This window comes from Onthophagus taurus, chromosome 11 (assembly GCF_036711975.1).
Source record: "Onthophagus taurus isolate NC chromosome 11, IU_Otau_3.0, whole genome shotgun sequence".
Classification (NCBI taxonomy): domain Eukaryota; kingdom Metazoa; phylum Arthropoda; class Insecta; order Coleoptera; family Scarabaeidae; genus Onthophagus; species Onthophagus taurus.
In genome coordinates, this window is record NC_091976.1 from 31,520,007 (window position 1) to 31,540,246 (window position 20,240).

General features: G+C 34.8%; 4 protein-coding genes and 1 long non-coding RNA gene across 5 annotated transcripts; 3 read left to right on the forward strand and 2 right to left on the reverse strand.

Annotated features, from left to right (window-relative positions):
- Positions 1–4,253: 4,253 nt before the first annotated feature.
- On the forward strand, positions 4,254–5,560 carry LOC111423335 (lipase 3-like). The gene is made up of 3 exons (XM_023056575.2): positions 4,254–4,356; positions 4,412–4,981; positions 5,033–5,560. Exons 1-3 carry the CDS (start codon positions 4,255–4,257, stop codon positions 5,558–5,560), a joined length of 1,200 nt encoding a protein of 399 aa, XP_022912343.1. The 5' UTR covers position 4,254.
- Positions 5,561–5,749: 189 nt separating this feature from the next.
- Positions 5,750–7,151, forward strand: LOC111423348 (lipase 3-like). The gene is made up of 4 exons (XM_023056592.2): positions 5,750–5,848; positions 5,908–6,471; positions 6,524–6,898; positions 6,962–7,151. Exons 1-4 carry the CDS (start codon positions 5,753–5,755, stop codon positions 7,106–7,108), a joined length of 1,182 nt encoding a protein of 393 aa, XP_022912360.1. The 5' UTR covers positions 5,750–5,752; the 3' UTR covers positions 7,109–7,151.
- Positions 7,152–9,321: 2,170 nt separating this feature from the next.
- Positions 9,322–10,796, forward strand: LOC111423336 (lipase 3-like). The gene is made up of 4 exons (XM_023056576.2): positions 9,322–9,434; positions 9,488–10,207; positions 10,257–10,484; positions 10,548–10,796. Exons 1-4 carry the CDS (start codon positions 9,342–9,344, stop codon positions 10,689–10,691), a joined length of 1,185 nt encoding a protein of 394 aa, XP_022912344.2. The 5' UTR covers positions 9,322–9,341; the 3' UTR covers positions 10,692–10,796.
- On the reverse strand, positions 10,608–12,073 carry LOC111423342 (uncharacterized). The gene is made up of 3 exons (XR_002707458.2): positions 11,945–12,073; positions 11,610–11,870; positions 10,608–11,232 (listed from the first exon to the last, which is right to left on the reverse strand). It is a non-coding gene; the product is annotated as an uncharacterized lncRNA (long non-coding RNA).
- A 3,067-nt stretch (positions 12,074–15,140) lies between these two features.
- LOC111423341 (lysosomal acid lipase/cholesteryl ester hydrolase-like) lies at positions 15,141–17,896 on the reverse strand. Its single transcript, XM_023056585.2, has 5 exons — positions 16,509–17,896; positions 16,100–16,452; positions 15,801–16,047; positions 15,598–15,750; positions 15,141–15,546 (listed from the first exon to the last, which is right to left on the reverse strand). The coding sequence occupies exons 1-5, from the start codon at positions 16,590–16,592 to the stop codon at positions 15,196–15,198; spliced, it is 1,188 nt and encodes a 395-aa protein (XP_022912353.2). The 5' UTR covers positions 16,593–17,896; the 3' UTR covers positions 15,141–15,195.
- Positions 17,897–20,240: the final 2,344 nt, after the last annotated feature.

Sequence of the window (20,240 nt, forward strand, 5' to 3'; positions counted from 1 at the left end):
GAGCCACTTTTGAGGGACACCCGGTATATGTAATAAAACTATAGCATTCTATTTAAAATAACGAAGTTATGGTCTACTTCCGGTAGACCGGAAGTGGCAGCCATCTTGAAAATATTTTAGATTGAAAGTTCCGAATGAACAACCCATGCTACCAAAATTTCAAAATTGTACGAATAGTGGAACCTGAAAGAGTTCTAACGAACCTGTTACGTGAGACACTCTGTAGTTAAAGATTGATTTATAGAAACCTTACGTCGAAGTAAATTATATAACCAATTTAGTTTAAACAATTTTGTATTTAGCTATCTTCACTATTTAATAGCGTTGTATAAAATTTTGTATTTATCCAATTCTAAGGACCTAAATTATATGAAAAAAATAGAATGTGACCTCAAGTAAATTAGTACTTCCGGTTGCCATATTTGATCCAAAAGTTCAAAAGTCTTTAGCAGATAGTCCTATAGCCACATACCAAGTTTCAAAAAATTATCTCAACCCAAACTGCGTTAAAATATTTTTGTTCGGGTTTTTTCGAATTTAGACCACTGTGTGTCTACACCAGTGGAAGCGTTGCGTGTTGAACCACCTTTACAATTGCGACGAAGATTCATGATGTCCAAGTTTATATTAAAACTTGAGAGGACTAACAATTGCCTATTAAAAAACGTCAGAAGTTTGTGGGTTATAAATAAAATTGATCGTGCAGGATATAAACGCTTTTCGCCGCTGTGCACGGGATATGAGTACCTGCAAAAGTACCTATCAGATATTACAGTGGTTGCAACACCAAATAACTTCTCCATAGCGGAACAACCTGTATCAGTACGATTTCCAAGATATACAGGACATTGCGAAGTGGACAAACACATTTTCCTGGAAACCAAACTCATGGAGTCACTCTCTGTCATTTACCTTATATACACAGATGGCTAAAAGATAAAAGATGGTTGTTACTGCGCATACTGGGACGACCTACTCAAAATAAGTAAAAAGTATAGGTTGAAAAAATGTGAAAAAGCATTGGAATACATAGAACAAAACCAAATTGTGAACGTGTGCATCATGAGTGAGTCTAAGAGTGGGTATCACGGTATAAACATTATACAAGCCAACATTCTTCTGTGCAGAAAGTTTTGGAAACCGTTGATCGGTTAAGGCGACAAAACCATAGGATTCAATTTTGTTGGATTAAACCTAAAGCCGAAAGAAATAGTGGATCGTCTAGTGAAGGATGCGTTAGTGAGTGGTATGCAGAACATAGGCAGAATATATGTGGAGGATCTAATTACCATGGTGAGACAAGAGATGTTAGAATGGACGAGTGACCAGATTTCTATACACCTCTATTGCGAGGATGAAATTTGGCCATGGTAAATTCCCTAGTCATCTTTATTTCTTGATTTCAATGTTTTTGAATATGCTGACAATTATAACTGCCCAAGAGCACTGAGTGTGCGAAACTTTATTGATTTTTTAAATTTGAATCAAATCAACACAATCCGAAATGCCTATGGTAGAATTCTTGATTTAATTTTCACTAACTTGGATAGTCAAATTTGTATTGAGAAGGAGCTCTATCCTTTCGTTTCTGAGGATAAGCATCATCCGGCGTTGACGACTGCTCTATCAATTGAAATTACAAAATTTCCGACTGTTTTTCCAAACGCTGTTGTCTCTCGATTTAACTTTCGAAGAGCGAATTTTCCGACTTTATATGATGACATTGCTCTCATGGATTGGTCATTTTTAGAAGATGTAAACGACGTGGACGAAATGTTGGATTTGTTTTATACTTCTCTTCATAATTTAATAGAGAAATCGGTGCCTTGCACTCAACAGAAGCAAAACAATTATCCTCAGTGGTTCTCTAAGGAAATAATTAAAAACCTTAAAACTAAAGAGTACTATAGACACAAGTACAGAACTACCAAACAAACGTTCTATCTCGATCACTTCATTAGAATGAGATCACTAGTAAAAGAACAAATCGACGCTGCTTACAATTCCTTTTGGTAACATGCCTCTGATAATTTAAAGCACGATCCTAGTGATTTCTGGAATTTCGTTCGACTAAAGCAAGGTACTAGCAGAATACCGTCGATCGTTAGAGATGATGTAGATGAATATACTATTCCGATTGATATAGTCAATGCTTTCGATTCCTATTTTTCATCTGTTTATTCTGACAATTCCATGGATTTTACTGACGCAGTTCCCACGTTGCCAATGTTTAATATCCATCAGGTTACCGAGGAGGAGATAATTGCTGTAATGAGGGGTTTTAGCTCCAAACTCACAGCGGGTGAAGACCAAATACCTAGTTTTCTGGTACGAGATGTACGATTTGCGTTAGCTAAACCGTTGATGTACATTATTAATCGCTCTATAACTGCTTCGATTTTCCCTCAGAGATGGAAGTCAGCTAGAATCACGCCCGTATTTAAGAAAGGTGACAAGTCCTTGGTAACCAATTGCTATTCTATCTAATTTTGCAAAGGTATATGAGCAGATAATTTTTAATACAATTTATCGTCACACACAATCATATGTATCGCCTCACCAACATGGTTTTGTGCCTAAACGCTCGACAATAACTAATTTATGTTGTCTTACCCAGTACGTCGCAGAGGTAATGGATGTTGGTGGACAAGTCGACGTAGCTTATACCGATTTTGAGAAGGCCTTTGATCGCATTGATCACAGTATGTTGCTACAGAAATTGAGCTATTTTGGTATGTCTTCTAATTCATTAAATTTGATGAAATCGTACCTTGCTGATAGAGTATGTTGTGTTTTTTACAATGGATTTTATTCCGACGGCTACTCGCCTACATCTGGTGTTCCTCAAGGATCCAATCTGGGACCGCTGCTATTTGTTCTATATATAAACGATTTATTAGACTCGCTTACCTGTCCAGTGCTTGCTTATGCTGATGATTTGAAAATTTTTGTGGAGGTCAGATCATTGGATGACTCTAGGATGCTGCAGAACAACCTGGACATTATTCAGAAGTGGTGCAATTTCAATGCCCTTTCTTTAAGTATCAGTAAATGTACTTATATATCATTTACAAAGAAATTAAATAAAATCGACACAGTTTATATTGCGGCTTCCATACCTCTAACAAGGGTCTCTACGGTGACGGATCTGGGAGTGCTGTTTGACTCAGAACTTTCTTTCTTGCCCTATATTGAGGAGATGTGCTCTCAGGCTTGGAGAACTTTGGGTTTCATACTGAGGATCATGGGTCGACCCAACCCTGAAAACGCTATTTATGGCTCTGGTGATCTCTCGCCTCCAGTATGCCTCTGTAATATGGTACCCTATTTACACGTCGCAACAACTAATGGTTGAGAAAGTCCAGCGTCGATTTCTCAAATTTTTGTCATATCGTATGGATGGTCAATATCCGCCTAAAGGAGTGAACTACTTAGATCTACTGCATCGCCACAAGCTTCCTTCTCTGCAGGATAGAAGAATGGTCCAAAGTGCCTCGTTCTTGCAAAAGTTGATGTGTGGTGAGATCGACTGTGCGTGGTTGTTGTCGCGAGTGAATATAGTGGTGCCGCGCATAAATTCTCGGTCCCATTTGTATTTTTATCCACCTTTATGCAGAACAAATGTCAAAAAAAGGGCGCCGATAACACATATGATCACGAACATGAACGATAGTTGTAGGCTAGAATAAACATTGCATTTTCTGTCTCTTTTCTTGCCTCTTTTATTTGATTGTATTATTATTTAGGTATGTATTATATGCATTTTAATTTCACTTGTAATTATATTGATGTACAATTTGTAATAATTTTAATATTTTGCCCTTAATATGGTGCGCTGTTGGGCAATAAAGTTTATTATTATTATTATTATTATTTATAGACTGGGTATTGTAGACTCTCCTGGATGTTCATGTGGTAATGAGGTAGATTGTTATTTAATTACAATAGATACCATAGCCAAAGAGAGATTTTTTTGCAAAATCTTCTGCTAAGTTTAAATAGAAAAGATATTCGCAACACTCAAAAACTGGAATTAGATTCTAATCCTGTTCCTCTTTGACTAATACAATCCATTGAACATTAGACTACATTGAGTTGAGAATTAACTCAATAAACATTATTTAAAGGGCTTGAAAAAATTTTATTTTGCGACTTTATCGAAAAAATCAAAAACACTTTTCGATTAATCAGATCTTCTCGTAAAGATAAAAATAAATATAAAAGCTGGAGTTTTTTCGTTAATCGTTAGTCAAAATGAAGATCTTATTAGTTCTTATTGTCTTTGTGGGTTCTGGTGTTTGGGCCACACCAAATAATTCCACCAAAAATCTTCACCCAGCTACCGGTTTATCATTTGTAATATTTATCATAAAATAATTAATCTTTATTTTATTTGTTTATTATTTTTTAGGTTGATTTTGTGAAATATTTCGGATATCCAATTGAAGTATACGAAAACATCCAAACTGAAGATGGGTATTTATTAACGATGCATAGAATCCCCCACGGGAAAAACAACGCAGATCAACCCAAAAAAGGAGTCGTCTTATTAGTTCATTGTTTAACATGCAGCGCTACTATTTATACAATGTATGGTCCGGAGAAAGGTTTAGCTTTTATTTTAGCCGATCAAGGATATGATGTTTGGATGCCCAACGCAAGAGGTACTGAGTTTTCAAGAAAACACATTTCAATGAATCCCGATGATAAGACAGGCGCTTTTTGGAGATTTAGTTGGCACGAAATCGCTTATTACGACCTCCCAGCTTCTATTGAAGTAGTTAAAGAGAATACGGGGGTTGAAAAAATGATGTATGTTGGATTCTCACAAGGAACGACAACTTTCACTGTTTTAGCAGCAACTCGCCCAGAATACAACGATCTATTCAGTTTATCCGTTTTATTAGCACCTGGAACGTATTTCGCTAACATAAAAAATTCATTTTTATTACTTTTAGCGAAACATCTCGACCCATTAATGGTTAGAATTAAAATAAAACTCCAAACATTAATTTTAATACTTAATTTTTAGGAACTTGTAAAAGATATTATGTGGTTCGAATTTTTACCAAATTATCATCTTTTCGATGCATTGGCCGTATTTTGTAATGGATTCGGACAAGAATTTTGTACAGAATTTTTCCTTACCTTCCTAGGAGTTTCCCCAGATCAACTCGAACAAAGTTGGTTGCCAGTTTTTGCAACATTTATACCTTCTGGTTGTTCGGCTAATCAATTGATTCATTACGGACAGTTAATCGTTTCGAAGAAATTCCAACAATACGATTATGGCTTAGAAGAAAATTTAGCTGAATATGGTACACCAACACCTCCAGAATACGATGTAAGCAAAATCACCACACCCGTTGCTATTTTTTATGGTGCAAATGATGAAATTATTACTGATGATGTCGAAAATTTCGCTGCCGATTTACCAAATTTGATTCATTTACAATTAGTCGATGATCCAATGTTTAATCACATCGATTTTATACTAAATGCTAACGTAATCGAATTGGTTTATAACGATGTTTTAGCACTCATGAGTAAATATGTATAATTTAGATGGATAATAAAGATTGTTTATGCCAATAATTTGATTTATCAATGTTGTTTAAAATTATTTTACTTCATCATCACTTCAACTAAACACTTATTGTTTATTATCAAGACGATGTAAACGATTATAATGTTACTCTGATACAGACATAAATATATAAACAGAAATTTTTTTAATGGGATTATAGTCAAAATGAAACTCTTAGGGGTTATATTAACTTTATTGGGGATCTCTAGCGCTTTAAATGATACCTCAAAAAATTTACACACAGCTGCTGGATTACCATTGGTTTGTTTTTTCTATCACTTCTTTTAATTCCTTTTAACTCCTTTTAAAAATCATTATAGGTTGATTTAATAAAACATTTTGGATACCCAGTTGAAGTTTACGAAGACATCTTAACCGAAGATGGATATTTAATCACCATGCATAGAATTCCTCGTGGTGTCACCGATGTTCCAAGAAAAGGAGTAGTTCTTTTAATGCATTGTTTAACTTGTTCCGCAGCTATTTTTGCAATGTACGGCCCAGATAAAGGTTTAGCCTACATTTTAGCCGATCAAGGTTACGATGTTTGGATGCCAAACGCGCGAGGAACCGATTTTTCAAGGAAACACGTTTCTTTGAATCCTGATGATAACACGGGAGCTTTTTGGAGATTTAGTTTCCACGAAATCGGTTATTATGATATCCCAGCTGCGGTTAATGTAATTCGTGAAAATACTGGAGTTGAAAAAATGTTGTATGTTGGATATTCACAAGGAACAACTTCATTCACTGCTATGGCAGCTGCTCGTCCTGAATACAACGACGTTTTTAGTTTATCGGTTTTCTTAGCCCCAGGTACTTATTTCGCTAAAATGGAAAATGATTTTTTGCTTTTCTTAGCGAAATACATCGATCCTTTAACCGTAAGATTTTTTTGTTGCATAAATTAATTAATTGAATGAAATTATTTTGTAGCAACTCGCCGATATGGTTCAATGGTACGAATTTTTACCTAATTACCACCTTTTAGAACCAATCGCTGAGTTCTGTAACGGAATAGGCCAAGAATTCTGCACAGATTTCTTTTTATGGCTTTTGGGTATTTCGCCCGACACAGTTGAACAAAGTTGGCTCCCCGTTTTTGCAACAACATACCCAGGTGGTTGCTCTGCAAACCAAATCATTCATTACGGCCAACTTATTGCTTCAGCTAAATTCCGTCGCTTTGATTACGGTTTAGTTGGAAATTTAGGCGAATATGGCTCCACAACCCCACCTGAATATGATGTTAGCAAAATCACGGCACCCATCGCGATATTTTATGGAGCTAAAGATGAAATTGCTACTGCTGTAAGATTATTATTTGCTTTTATTTTGAAATAATTTGGAAACATAATTTATTTTTGGTTATAGGATGTAGAACAATTTGCAGCTGATTTACCAAATTTGGCTCTTTTGAACCGGATTGAAACTTACAATCATTTCGATTTTGTTTTATCGAAGAATGTTGTTAGCGATGTTTATAATGATGTGATTGATATCATGAGTCAATATGCTTGAGGATTTTTTTAATAAATCTTTAATGAAAAAAGTTTTTGATCGATTCTTCTTTCCACAACCTATAATCTCAATAGAAATTCAAGTTATAGTACTCATCAAGTATAGAAACATCAAGAATACATGGCAAGCTCACTTTCAAGAACTTTTAATTCCAGAATGCGAGAGCTACAAATTGAGTACGCAAGAAACGAGGAAGACGTGGATGGAAGTGAAACTGATGAGGAGGCCACATCACCAAAAGTTACAAATGAAAGAGAAATCACTCCTGTTGAAATTTTCAAACATGGAGGCAAAGAGCTGTTTTCATCTACTAATCACGGAGATGTGTCAGCTTAAGTTTAGATCTTATCGAGACATATTACGTTCCGATGAAGTGCCACTTCTTGTTAACAAATTATCAATTTGTCTCTTTAAATTTAATCAGATTTTGATTTCATACATAAAGATAAACTTCTTGCCGATTAGTAAACATGAAGATTTTAGCAGTGTTTATAATTTTTGTGGCTTCCAGCGTTTTGGCCATATCAAAGAATTCCACTAAAAATCTCCATCTAACCGCTAGTTTATCATTTGTAAAGTTTATAAAATTATTTCTCCAAATTATTCGGAAGGCGAAAAGGTGGTTATGTGGTTTTTAGTGTTAGTTCTACTTTTACACTAGCACTGTTGCTATGTAGAACTAACACTATACCTAGAACTAGAACCATTTGTATTACCTTGGTACCATCAATAGAACCAACACAAGTCCTAGAACTAGAATCATTCGGGTTTAACCGTCTAGAGAGAGGTGCGGCTAAATCCGAATGTTTCTAGTTCTCGATTTAGTGTTAGTTCTAGTATTGCATTAGCACTATCCCTAGAACAAACACAAGACCTAGAGCTAGAATCATTTGGGTTTAGCCGTCTTGATAGACGTGCGGCTAAACCCGAATGTTTCTAGTTCTAGGTCTAGTGGTAGTTCTAGTTTTACACTAGCATTGTTACTATGTAGAACTAACACTATACCTAGAACTAGAATTATTTAGCTGCACGTCTCTAAAAACGTCTAAACCCGAATGATTCTAGTTTTAGGTATAGTGTTAGTTCTAGTTTTACACTTGCACTGTCACTAGAACTAACATTAGACCTAGAACTAGAAACATTCGGATTTAGCCGCACGTCTCTCAAGACGGCTAAACCCGAATGATTCTAGTTTTAGGTCTTGTGTTGGTTCTATTGATAGTGCTAGTGCTATACTAGAATTAACACTAGACCGAGAACTAGAAGCATTCGGATTTAGCTGCAAGTCTCTCAAGACAGCTAAACCCAAATGATTCTAGTTCTCGGTCTAGTGTTTGTTCTAGTATTGCACTCGGATTTAGCTGCAAGTCTCTCAAGACAGCTAAACCCAAATGATTCTAGTTCTCGGTCTAGTGTTAGTTCTAGTATTGCCCTAGCACTATCAATAGAACCAAATCAAGAACTAGAACTAGAATCATTCGGGTTTAGCCGTCTTAAGAGACGTGCGGATAAACCGAAATGATTCTAGTTCTAGGTCTAATGTTAGTTCTAGTGACGGTGCAAGTGTAAAACTAGAACTAACACTATACCTAGAACTAGAATCATTCGGGTTTAGCCGTCTTGAGAGACGTGCGGCTAAACCCAAATGTTTCTAGTTCTAGATCTAATGTTAGTTCTAGTGACAGTGATAGGTAGCGCTAGTTAGCATAACATATCACTATGTTGCATATTTTTATTGCACTAAAACTAGAACTAACACTAGACCTAGAACCAGAACCGTCTTCAGACGCACGGCTAAACCCGATGCTTTCTTGTTCTAGGTCTAGAGTTAGTTCTAGTTTTACACTAGTTTCTAGTTCTAAGACCAGTGTTGAAATTCCCGGTATAATTTATGTTTTTCTTATTTTTGTACCAGCTAGATGTTCTTCCAAACAATTTATGGACAGTGTGTAGCTGCTGATAAATTCCAAAAATATGATTATTAAACATTTAGGTATTTATGTAATTGCAAATCTTCCTGAATACCCAATAAACAAAATTACAACTCCTGTATTATCTATAGATATTGAACAATTCTTAAGTGTTTTTTGTATTTTTAATTTCAATTCTTTTATGAAGAATCATCTCAAGTAGATCTATGCAAAAACGATATCTCCACAAGTATAAAGATAAGATTTTTTCACCTATAAATAAGGCTCTTTAATTAATCGACATCTTCAGTCTCTTCTTAAAAATGAAGCTCGCAATTTTCTCGATTTTGGCCTTTTTGGCTTTATCCAACGCCAACGAAACAAAAGATATTCATCCAGCTGCTGGTTTAAGCTTTGTTCGTATTAAAATATACAAAATTTAACTATAATATGTATTTAATTTCTTCAGGTCGATTTTGTGGAGTTTTATGGTTACCCAATCGAAGTACACGAAGACATTCAAACTGAAGATGGTTATTTATTAACGATGCATAGAATCCCACATGGAAAAACCAACGGCGATCAAAAAGACAAAAAAGTAGCTTTATTGATGCATTGTTTAATGTGTAATGGAGCTGTTTACGCAACATATGGTCCTGAGAATGGTTTAGCTTTTATTTTAGCCGATCAAGGATACGATGTTTGGATGCCAAGTGCTAGAGGGACACAATTCTCAAAGAAACACATCACTTTAGACCCAGAAGATGATGCTGATGTATTTTGGAAATTCAGTTGGCACGAAATTGGTTATTACGATCTTCCAGCTTTTATAGATTACATCCAAGAACAAACTGGTGTTGAGAAAATGTCTTATCTTGGTTATTCCCAAGGAACAACCACCTTTTACGTTTTGGCATCTTCAAGACCCGAGTATAACGATAAATTTAACGTAGCTATTTCTTTAGCTCCTATCGCTTACATGTCTAATATGAGCAATACATTATTGCAATATCTTTCGGAATACGTTAACGCTTTAGATGAGTTACTCGACATGATTGGTTGGCATGAATTTGTGCCAAACTACGAATTAATGGGACCTTTGGTTGAATGGTGCAAAGGAAGTGGTCAACAAATTTGTGATAACATTTTCTTTTTGATATTTGGACAAACAAGTGATGAGATGGATGATGTAAGTTTTTTGAGTTGTTTGTATTAAATAATAAATTTTGTGTGTTTAGAATTGGGGACCTGTTTTTGCCACCCATTTACCAGCTGGGGCATCATCAAAACAATGGGTTCATTACGGCCAAGAAATACAATCAGGATTTTTCCGCCGTTTTGATTTTGGATTAGTTGGAAATTTAGCTCAATACGGATCTGTAACCCCTCCAAATTATGATTTGAGTAAGATTACGACTCCTACAGCTTTCTTGTATGGAGATGAAGATAGCAATGCTAATGTTGTGGTAAATTTTAATTTCTTTTAGTTTGCATTTAGGCAGTTTTAATTAATTTTTAATAACTTATAGGATGTTGAACAGTTACTTAGAGAACTTCCAAATGTAGTTTTCGAAAAATTAATCGAAGGATATGCCCATGTTGATTTTATTTTCGCTCAAGATGTTACAGAAAGAGTTAATGGAGATGTTGTGGAAATTTTAAATACTTATTAAAAACTTTATTTACAATGTGAAAATAATTACTTAATTTAATAATGATATAAAATCTTTTAAATTTATAATTAAAAACTGTTCGTTAAATAAATTCGTATTAAATAATATTCGTATAAATTTATGATAGTTAATTTAACTATTTACTGAGGTGATATAACTAATTTTTAGAAAAAGAAACTACATCGTGGAAACCAGTTGATAAGTCTAATTGTTGAGTAGTTTAGTTACCTAAAGTATTTGGTATTTTGTCTATTTTGTTCTAGTCTGAATATCTATTGTGATAAAAATAACCATTTCATAGTTCATCGAGAAAAACATAACCATAAAATTTTGACAGAGAAATTTTTGTTGGTAAAAATCTTATTTAAAACCGTTTAGTTTGCTTCAAAAGGTATCAATTAAATTAGTTCAGCTCCTAAAGCACATTTTTCATCCATCCTTTGATGTTTTAACGTTATTTTGAAGAGGAAATCGTTGATTTAAAATTGAATTTTTCTAACTTTACTCATTGATGAAATTTGGCGTGTACTCCAATGTATATCTGAAAACAAGAAAAGACAACGATAAATACGAAGTTTTATTACGATTCATAAAGGAATAAGGGAGAAATCAACGAAAAAAGAATTTAATTTTGAAGGTTAGTTTCAAAAAAATCCGAGAGATGACGCTAGTTTCGATGGAAAAATTTTAAAATTTGAAAAAGGCGCGAATCTAAGAACCAATCAGAAACGAGGAAGAAACAGGAAGGGGCCAAGTATAAAAGGAAATCGCAAGCAAACAGAAGACAGTCGTCATCTGACCGGCAACGAATGCACGTCGGTTGACAGAAAAAAAAATCTCCGCGAGGTCAACGAGTCCATTTAAAACGTCAAAGTTAAAAAAGAAATAACCTCAAAATTATAAAATAATTGAATTAACCTCAAACCTTATCCGAGAACTCCTGAAACATCTTCGAAGTCATCCAAATCCGAAGGACAAGCAGTCCACTCATCCGTCAGAGGAATCCTGTAGACAATCCCGAATAATCCGAAAGAGATCTGAAACTACGAGGAATCCAGAAAAACTAGTTCGAACTCCGAAACCAAGAAACAATCCATTATCCTGTTACCACATTGAATTCCAATCCTTTTTCTTCGCAGTGAGTCGGTTGATAATTTATTTTTTTTTATTTAACATAACCTATAAAAGAAAAATTAACCAATTAAACTCAAAAGACAACTCACTTCCCTTTATAATTCATTATTAATAATTACTTGTGAGTAAAGATTTTTCGGTTTTTCTTGTATAACTTTCATTTTCTTTTAACACTTTTTTCAACGAGTTTGATTTCAATTTAAAACGTTAGCCATTTTTTATTTCAAGGACGGATACAACGGGTTTTCTACCCTGTTCTGTCTCAAAAAGATAAAAAATAAACGTGTTCTCTCTCAGATCGATTTTTCAGTCGATAATTGTAGTTTTCTGTTTTTATTTAAAAGTTTTACCTCTCGTCGATAGAAATTTAATTTAAATTCAAAAGAAATTTACTTTTTGAACTGAACTTGCCCGAACCCTGAGTTTAACTAGAGTCTCATAGTTAAAACTGTTATTATTATTGTAATTAAATAAATTAAAGAAAAACCTATTTTTTGAAAAACCGAATATTGTAGTTTTACTTCAATTAATCAACAAAGTCACCACACACACAAGTGGGACACACACAGTAAAACATTACAGTATGTATTTATAAGATAGATTTTTCGATAATTTATCTATCTTAAATTATCGAAATAGAATTAGTTTTTATAACTAGTAGTAGTTAGCTAATTTTTGACTAAAAATTCTAGATAATAGACTAAATTTTAGGTAGTTTTCCCACATTATTTTTCTTAGTGTGAGAGACGTGCGGTTAAATCCGAATGTTTCTAGTTCTCGATCTAGTGTTAGTTCTAGTATTGCACTAGCACTATAAATAGAACTAACACAAGACCTAGAACTAGAATCATTCGGGTTTAGCCGTCTTGAAAGACGTGCGGCTAAATCCGAATGTTTCTTGTTCTCGGTCTAGTGTTAGTTCTAGTATTGCACTAGCACTATCAATAGAATTAACACTAGAACTAGAATCATTCGGGTTTAGCCGTCTTGAGAGACGTGCGGCTAAATCCGAATGTTTCTAGTTCTCGATCTAGTGTTAGTTCTAGTATTGCACTAGCACTATAAATAGAACTAACACAAGACCGAGAATTAGAATCATTCGGGTTTAGCCGTCTTGAAAGACGTGCGGCTAAATCCGAATGTTTCTGGTTCTCGATCTAGTGTTAGTTCTAGTATTGCACTAGCACTATCAATAGAATTAACACTAGAACTAGAATCATTCGGGTTTAGCCGTCTTGAAAGACGTGCGGCTAAATCCAAATGTTTCTAGTTCTCGATCTAGTGTTAGTTCTAGTATTGCACTAGTACTATAAATAGAACTAACACAAGACCTAGAACTAGAATCATTCGGGTTTAGCCGTCTTGAAAGACGTGCGGCTAAATCCGAATGTTTCTTGTTCTCGGTCTAGTGTTAGTTCTAGTATTGCACTAGCACTATCAATAGAATTAACACTAGAACTAGAATCATTCGGGTTTAGCCGTCTTGAGAGACGTGCGGCTAAATCCGAATGTTTCTAGTTCTCGATCTAGTGTTAGTTCTAGTATTGCACTAGCACTATAAATAGAACTAACACAACACCTAGAACTAGAATCATTCGGGTTTAGCCGTCTTGAAAGACGTGCGGCTAAATCCGAATGTTTCTTGTTCTCGGTCTAGTGTTAGTTCTAGTATTGCACTAGCACTATCAATAGAATTAACACTAGACCTAGAACTAGAATCATTCAGGTTTAGCCGTCTTGAGAGACGTGCGGCTAAATCCGAATGATTCTTGTTCTAGGTCTAATGTTAGTTCTAGTGACAGTGCAAGTGTAAAACTAGAGCTAGAACTAGAGTCTTGAGAGAAGTGCGGCTAAATCCGAATGTTTCTAGTTCTCGGTCTAGTGTTAGTTCTAGTATTGCACTAGCACTATAAATAGAACTAACACAAGACCTAGAACTAGAATCATTCGGGTTTAGCCGTCTTGAAAGACGTGTGGCTAAATCCGAATGTTTCTAGTTCTCGATTTAGTGTTAGTTCTAGTATTGCACTAGCACTATAAATAGAACTAACATAAGACCTAGAACTAGAATCATTCGGGTTTAGCCGTCTTGAAAGACGTGCGGCTAAATCCGAATGTTTCTTGTTCTCGATCTAGTGTTAGTTCTAGTATTGCACTAGCACTATAAATAGAACTAACACAAGAACTAGAATCATTCGGGTTTAGCCGTCTTGAGAGACGTGCGGCTAAATCCGAATGTTTCTAGTTCTCGATCTAGTGTTAGTTCTAGTATTGCACTAGCACTATAAATAGAACTAACACAAGACCGAGAATTAGAATCATTCGGGTTTAGTCGTCTTGAAAGACGTGCGACTAAATCCGAATGTTTCTTGTTCTCGGTCTAGTGTTAGTTCTAGTATTGCACTAGCACTATAAATAGAATTAACACAAGACCGAGAATTAGAATCATTCGGGTTTAGCCGTCTTGAAAGACGTGCGGCTAAATCCGAATGTTTCTAGTTCTCGATCTAGTGTTAGTTCTAGTATTGCACTAGCACTATAAATAGAACTAACACAAGACCGAGAATTAGAATCATTCGGGTTTAGCCGTCTTGAAAGACGTGCGGCTAAATCCGAATGTTTCTAGTTCTCGATCTAGTGTTAGTTCTAGTATTGCACTAGCACTATAAATAGAACTAACACAAGACCTAGAACTAGAATCATTCGGGTTTAGCCGTCTTGAAAGACGTGCGGCTAAATCCGAATGTTTCTTGTTCTCGGTCTAGTGTTAGTTCTAGTATTGCACTAGCACTATAAATAGAACTAACACAAGACCTAGAACTAGAATCATTCGGGTTTAGCCGTCTTGAAAGACGTGCGGCTAAATCCGAATGATTCTTGTTCTAGGTCTAATGTTAGTTCTAGTGACAGTGCAAGTGTAAAACTAGAGCTAGAACTAGAGTCTTGAGAGAAGTGCGGCTAAATCCGAATGTTTCTAGTTTTCGGTCTAGTGTTAATTCTAGTATTGCACTAGCACTATTAATAGAATTAACACTAGACCTAGAACTAGAATCATTCGGGTTTAGCCGTCTTGAGAGACGCGCGGCTAAACCCGAATATTTCTAGTTCTAGATCTAATGTTAGTTCTAGTGACAGTGATGGGTAGCGCTAGTTAGCATAACATATCACTAGGTTGCATATTTTTACGGAATTGTTACGGAAAGAGTTAATGGAGATGTTGTGGAAATTTTAAAATTTTATTTACAATGTGAAAATAATTAATTAATTTAATAATGATATAAAATCTTTTAAATTTATAATTAATAACAAATCACGTGTTAATAACATTTTGTTTATTCATAAAACAAAAATTGAAAACATTTCTTTACATTTACTCTTGATTTTTACGTAATTTCTTTAAAATTTTTTCATAAACGTTAGTTCTTGCATTCGAATTAAGAATCAAATCTAAGTTAGAATTGTAATCGTTAATCTTGATGTGTTCTTCGACTTTCGGCAATCGCTTCTCCAAAGTATCAACATCACGCTCATCAGCTAAAATGTCTTGTGGCACAGAAACCAAAACAACTGGGACGTTGATTTTGGTTAAATCGTATTCTTCGGAGTCTTCGTTTTTGTAATAAGGCTCGAATTTGTTGGTTTTGATTAATTGGGCGTAGTGAAGAAGTTCTTGGGTGGAAGTTTTGCTTGGGTAAGCTTGCGCAAATTTAGTAGCAATCGTCTAAAAATAAAAATTAATGAAATAAAATTCGTATTGATTTTTATATCTTACTCCTGGGTAATTACGAGCAAATCCATTCATGAGGAAATAAATGTTTCTACATAAATTTTCATCACCTTTTTTGTCTAAACATTTTTGTGTTATTTGTGAAACAAATTCATCGGATGGGATGAATTGGTGTGAACCCAACCATTTAGAAACCCACTAAAATTAAAAATTTAATAACCATAAATAATTTGCAAAAAAGAACTTACAGCTGATGATTGATAATTTTCAGAAATAATTTGCATCATTGGATTCTTAGAATTTTCCATGTAAACAAGTGGGGCCAAAGCAACGATTTTTTCAATTTTATTATTGTATTCGGGTTTTTGAGACAATAAAACGTAAACGGCCGAATTTGCTTGATTAAAACCGATGTAATACAATTTTTGTTGTCCGGAAACGCCAAGAACTTTATTGATTATTGATGGGAGATCTTTAACGCCCATATCATCAAAGCTATTTCGAAATAAATTATTATTTAAGATGTCTTAATTGTTTTAAAACGTACCAATAATCCCAAAAAGCGCGATCTTTATGTCCATTCAATCGACTGTGGTGATCATCAGAATTACGAACACCTCTAAAGTTACCCAAAAAGACATCGAATCCTCTATCGGCCAAAAGATACGCGATGGAACTTTCAGAATTGATAACAAATTCGGAGGAATCCCCAAAAATACCGTGCATAAGCAAAACAACTGGTTTTTCGGTTTCAATTCTCCCAGATTGTTTTAATTGCTCTAAAACACTTTCTCTTTCATCTTTACTCCCCGCGATACGAGTTATTTCCAATTTGTAACCATCTTGAGTTTCAACATATAAAGTTTGGGTTGGGTATCCTTCTTCTTTGGCTAATTTGGACTAAAAAATGAAGTATAAAAGTATATAATTAATATTAAAATTATTTTTTTACTTACCGCATTGTAAGATCCCGATCCTAATGGGATGTGATGGGCGTTTACCGCCAAAACGAAAAGGGATAATGCTAAAAATGCTTTCATATCGATCGATTGAACTGTGAAATAAATCAGTTGATGGGATTTAACGTTTTAGTCTCTTTTATACAAATTCGATTTTTGCAGATTTTGCATCTTGTTATAACATTATCAGTTTTGACGTATTTAGAGATTCGCTGATGCTAAATTTGAAATCGTAGCGGTTTTAATATAAATGTACTTTGGACAATAATAAATACGTTTAGAAAATTGCAAACTATAAAAAAATATTTTTTTTAATAAGTTTCTCGTTATCAGCTTAAGTTTAGAGATTATTGTTTTTATTAATTTTTAAATAAAATAAAAAACATATTTTTGTTAATTTTGAATACGTCGAACACATCCTACTTTGTCCTATTAATATCCTTTACTATTCTTCAACGCTGAAAAGGGTCGACTAAAATGTACTCAGATTCACATTCTCGCAATCACTAATTGTGTCATCTTATCCATACCAATCTTTGATCTACCGCAATATAACCAACATTTAATGTATGCATCTTCAACAGACAATTAGATAGAGATGGATTATTGGCAAAGATCAGAAATGATAATGGACAAAACAATAATAGAGGACACTCAACAAACACATCTAATCTGGCTAATTCTGGCATTGTCTCAAGGTGGCCAAAACTTGCTTTCCAGTGGGTACCAACAAAAAGGAAGCGAGGAAGATCAAAGTTTACCTGAATACGCAGCATACAGAGGGCAGTGTCGGAGAGAAACCTGATATCAGGAGGACTATATACAGGATGTTTCATTAATAATGGGAAATATTTTAACTGGAGATACTACGTGTCAAAATACGTATTTATAAAATACAAGATTACGTACAAAATTTAAAAAACACTTAACAAATGTTCAATGTGACCACCATTAACCTCAATAAGTTTAGTAATTCTTTCGCTAAAGCATCTTCTAACTTTAAAAAATATGTTTGGTTGGTTGGCAACAAAATCAGCAGAATTGACTATTTGCTGCCATAGTTCCTGACGCTGCCAATCCTGACGCTGCCAATCCAACGATGGGGAAATTACTGATCTAGATAGTTTCGTGCCATCAGAGGATAATGAGGAAGTGCTCCATCTTGCATGAACCACATATCTCTCCTTTGGTGAAGTGGAAGTTCTTCTAGGTCGTCGAAAAGTGAATTTTGCAGAAACTCCAAACACGAGTTACCATCCATATTTGCTGGCCATTCATAAAAACTCAACAGACTATCTCCAAAAATACGGCACAACTAGAATCATTCGGGTTTAGCCGTCTTGAAAGACGTGCGGCTAAATCCGAATGTTTCTACTTCTCGATCTAGTGTTACTTCTAATATTGCACTATTACTAACAATAGAACTAACACAAGACCAAGAACTAGAATCATTCGGGTTTAGCCGTCTTAAGAGACGTGCGGCTAAATCCGAATGCTTCTAGTTCTCGGTCAAGTGTTAGTTCTAGTATTGCACTAGCAGTATTAATAGAACTAACACAAAACCTAGAACTAGAATCATTCGGGTCTAGCCGTCTTGAGAGACGCGCGGCTAAATCCGAATGTTTCTGATTCTCGCTCTAGTGTTAGTTCTAGTATTGCATTAGCACTACCCCTAAAACTATTACAAGAGCTAGAACTAGAATCATTCACATATCTCTCCTTTGGTTAAGTGGAAGTTCTTCTAGGTCGTCGAAAAACATTCTCGTTTTTCTCGAAAAACAAGTATAACACGAAGTTTCTGCAAGACGACCTTATTTTTAGCATTTTAACTGGCCTATTAGGTGATGCTAATTTCGTGCTTGTAAATCGAGAAACAAAAAAGTTCTATTGGTGTTAACATAAGGGGATATTTTTTTCTCCTTGCTATAATTTTGCTGATTTCGGAGAATTCCACCATAAGAAGCATGTAATAATACTAAATGGCCATGCCAAATTTTATTTTCATCGTACAAGTAGATTAGCTTAAAGATGGAAAAAACGATTTTTTTTCTGGAACTTTAAAGACCTTAATCTCGAAAACGGTGCGATATTGAATAAGGTTATTTTTAGTCAATGGTCATTATTTGACACGAAGTATTTCCAGTTAATATATATATATATATAATGTCTAGTCCTTTTCCCAGGAGAATCTAATTTTTCATTGGCATTAATTTGTCCTCTTTTAGCAGTATCTAATATCTGCCTCATGTATCTAGTCTTCTACAAGCAATATTTAGTCTTCTACAACTAGCGTTTCAAAAACGAAGAAGAAAAGTGATGGTTACTGAACCAGAAGTAACGAAGAGAAAGCTAATACCTTTGCGGATCATCTGCGTAACGTCTTTCAACCTCACCCAAATTTACCCCAGCTTAGAGAACTAAATGAAATTTCACTGGGCTTTACATCCATTGCTTTCAAAAGTTTTCGAAAAGCTCTTATTGAAGAGACTTCAGAGCACCATAGTAAACAGAAAGTTAATTCCTAATCATCAAGTTGGGTTAGAAAACAGCATGATACTATGGAACAAGAGCACAGAGTAGTGAAATCAGCTAGAGATGCCCTAGAGGCCAAAAAATATTGTACAGCAGCTTTTTTAGATGTGTAGGAGGCTTTCGATAAAGTATGGCATGACGGTCTTATAGCCAAACTTAAAACCTATCTACCTTGTCCAATATGTAGACTATTGGAATCATATCTGATGGAGAGATACGTTTTCGTTAAGCAAAATAACGCATATTCGCCGCTGCTACCGATACATGCTGGAGTTACTCAAAATAGTATTTTGACGACACTGTAGTTATGGCTACTCATACATCTTCTGAAATGGTATCCCAAAATCTATACTATCACTTATTGATGCTGGAAAAATGTTACATTAAATAATGCTCCATTACCTATTCAAAATGAAGTCAAATACCAGGGAATTTACCTGGATCATCACGACCTAACGGCTTCAACTAGGACTGTTATACAGGAAAATGTAAGGAACAAGAACAGAACTGTTATACAGGAACAATAAGTTGCTACATCAAGACCTCAATATGCTTACTGTAAAAGAAGTAATTGCCAAGTTCTAAGTACCTACAAAAGCTGCAAATTCATCCAAACCGATTTGCAAAAAATCTGTTGCGCCGGGCAATTATTAAAAGATTGAAGCGAAATTACCTCTCCATGTCGGAATAAAGAACGTACCTATCTTTTATTTATTATATTATATAAAAATGTTATAGTTTGTGATAACCATGCGTTAATATGGTTTTCTGTTGGACCTACTATTGAGCAGATACCTACTGTGTTATTATTATATTCTTTCTTTTTTTGTATAACAACCATCTAGTCTTCTATTGGTAGTATATTATCTTCTGCCAACGGTATTTATTTTCTGCCGGATGAATCCAGTCTTGAGCCAGCAGTATTCTGTTTTTAGCATCTAGCAGGTAGTCATTTGGAAGCAATGCCTAGTGTTCTATTCGCAGTGTCTAGTCTTCTTTTAAGAGAATTTACTATTTTATTGGCACTAATTTCTCTTTTGCCAGCAGTATCTAATATTTGCCTGAAATATCTAGTTTTTTACAAGCAGTATTTAGTCTTCTATAAGTAGCAAGCAGTGTTCTGTCAGCAAATCATTCTGAAAACAGTATTTGGTCTCCTATAACAATCATCTAGTTTTCTATTGGTAGTACGTTGAC